The sequence below is a fragment of the Loxodonta africana genome, chromosome 20 (genome assembly GCF_030014295.1).
Source record: "Loxodonta africana isolate mLoxAfr1 chromosome 20, mLoxAfr1.hap2, whole genome shotgun sequence".
Taxonomy (NCBI): Eukaryota; Metazoa; Chordata; class Mammalia; order Proboscidea; family Elephantidae; genus Loxodonta; species Loxodonta africana.
The window spans coordinates 57,145,747-57,148,143 of record NC_087361.1 but is presented as its reverse complement, the minus strand read 5'-3'; the positions used below and the strand labels follow the sequence as shown (position 1 = coordinate 57,148,143).

At 40.7% G+C, this 2,397-nt stretch overlaps 1 protein-coding gene across 1 annotated transcript; it reads right to left on the bottom strand.

The window, feature by feature from the left end:
- Positions 1-1,401: 1,401 nt before the first annotated feature.
- On the bottom strand, positions 1,402-2,072 carry KCNE2 (potassium voltage-gated channel subfamily E regulatory subunit 2). The gene has a single exon (XM_003410292.3). The coding sequence runs from the start codon at positions 1,893-1,895 to the stop codon at positions 1,524-1,526; it is 372 nt and encodes a 123-aa protein (XP_003410340.1). The 5' UTR covers positions 1,896-2,072; the 3' UTR covers positions 1,402-1,523.
- Positions 2,073-2,397: the final 325 nt, after the last annotated feature.

Here is a 2,397-nt window from a genome sequence, read left to right as displayed (position 1 = left end):
GTCATATTGTCTACATATCTGACTCCCTCTCTACTAGGTGAGCCCCTCCAGTACAGGGCATCTCATTCCTCTCTGTATTCCTAGGGCCTAGGCCAGTGACTCAAGTGGATAAACGTTGCTTGTTTGAATTAGCGAGTGAAATCATCTAACCTTTGTGGACTGCAGTTCCATCGTCTGTAAATGAAGTGGTGTGACAAGAAGAGGATAATCTCTGAGTTGCCTTCCAGTCCTGACATTCTATGACATCATGAACCCCAAGGTGCAAAGTATTAAGCAATTACTCATTCTCTAGTTTTTCAGCAGACATCAGCAATTCAGACTCCTATACCATTAGGCTCTTCAAACATAAATGAAAATGAGTAATTGTAAATAGAAGGAAATAAAATGAGTGAAAAAAATAAGATGTTATAAAGCAGTGCTATTTCCTCCTATAATAGCAAGGGCTTTAAAAGGTTAGTTTTCTGCAGAAGTTTAAAAGTTATGGAAAGCTATGGTTCTGTTGTGTTGGATAACCAGTAACTAGTTGCCATGGAGTTAACTTTGCCTCAAGGTGACCCCATGAGAGTCAGAGTAGAATTGTGCTCCATAGAGTTTTGAATGGCTGATTTTTCAAAGTAGATCACCAGGCCTTTCTTGTGAGGTGCCTCTGGGTGAACCCAATCCTCCAACCTTTAGGCTAGCCATTTGAACCACCCAGGGACTCCGTAGTGCTGGGTAAACAGAAAAAACAAACCCGTTGCCATTGAGTTGATTCCAACTCATAGCAACCCTATAGGAGGACAGTGTAGAACTGCCCCATAGAGTTTCCAAGGAGTGGCTGGTGGGCTTGAACTGCTGACCTTTTGATCAGTAGCCGAGCTGTTAGCCACTATGCCACCAGGGCTATTGTGTTGGGTAGTTCTTAAATATTCTACTTCTCTGCTGGGGAGTATTTCCCTTATGAAATTTTTGCTCTGTTTTAAGATAAGACTCCCAAATAAGTGAAATGCTGGGAAAACAATAACATCTAAAGTAACCCCATGGTTCTGTTCACTCCTCACTTCAGGGTCTGAATTAATGAATTAATAAATAAATGCTCCCATATCAATTTGGTGAGCAACTGATGGATTTCGAACCTTGGCTTCTGGATAAAACAGTTGGGTTTTGTGTAAAACTGACTTAGTCACAGAAACAATAATGTTTCATGGGAAACAAGATTTAATGATTTGTAAATCACTGTATCCTAGGCACTTTACTTCACATTTGACTTTATTTTCATTATTGACATTGATTAAAATGACATGTACATTGCACAGAAAGTAAGAGAGGTCTTCAGCATGAAACATTGCTCCCAGGGGCAAGCATAAATCACTGAGATTGAAATATCTCTTTTAGTTGACCTACCACATGGTCCCCACGAAAACTCTCAACAGAGAGCAAGGAACTTACTTTCTTATAAGCAATAGCAATTTAGATTTCCTTCATTACATTGGCATCTCTTCACACCTGGATGTCAGATGTTGGCTTTGGGTCTTTCTTGCTTCTCAAGGAGACGTTGTGAACCCTGTTGCACCAATGTTCTCGTGGATGGTGGCCCTCGAATTTTCTAGATTCAGAATTTGGCTTTTGTACTTTTCGCCCCAGTCGTCCACAATGTACTGGTGGTAGGGGTCATGGGAGTGCTCTTGTCTCTTGGATTTCACCGTGCTCACCAGAATGGCTACAATGATGAAAGAGAACATCCCAATCATCACCATGAGGTACAGGATGACATAGTAGAAGTTCTCAGCATCGACCCTGGCTTGCAGAGCCTCTTGTTCGGCTGTGGTGTTCCTGCGCCAGCCGTCCATGTAAGTAGTAAAAATCCTTTTGAAGGCATCTTCCAGGGTCTGCGTCAGATTGGATAAGGAAGGCATGTTTCCCTCTTGCTGCAATTAAAAATTAAAGGATAAAATAGACGAACCATGTTAAGAATACAGATCCTTCCCTCCTTTGGCTACCTTAAGGAAGGGAGGGAGAGGGGCTTGAGGGGGAAAGTAATAGTATTTCTTCTTAGCCTGGCTGATGATTGACTGGATACATACTTTGCTATTCTTTAAACTGATCATACACATTTTCATGTCTTTTTTGCGTGCATGTTACGTTTTGCAATAAAATTTTAATAGAGAACATAAAACTATGTATAATACAATGTCAGTTTTATTTTATATATAGGTAGTCCCTGACCTGTGATGGGGCTCTGCTCTGACGACTACTCCATCGTACATCGATGCTGATGTAAGTCCAATCTCTCTCTCTCTTTTTTTTCAGTTTTCATTATTACTGCCTTTAATATCAGTGTCTTTATAAATCTGATCTTTGTCTTTGGGGGCTGGAAACACTACATCTAAGAATGATAACATCAGCAAATTACGCACT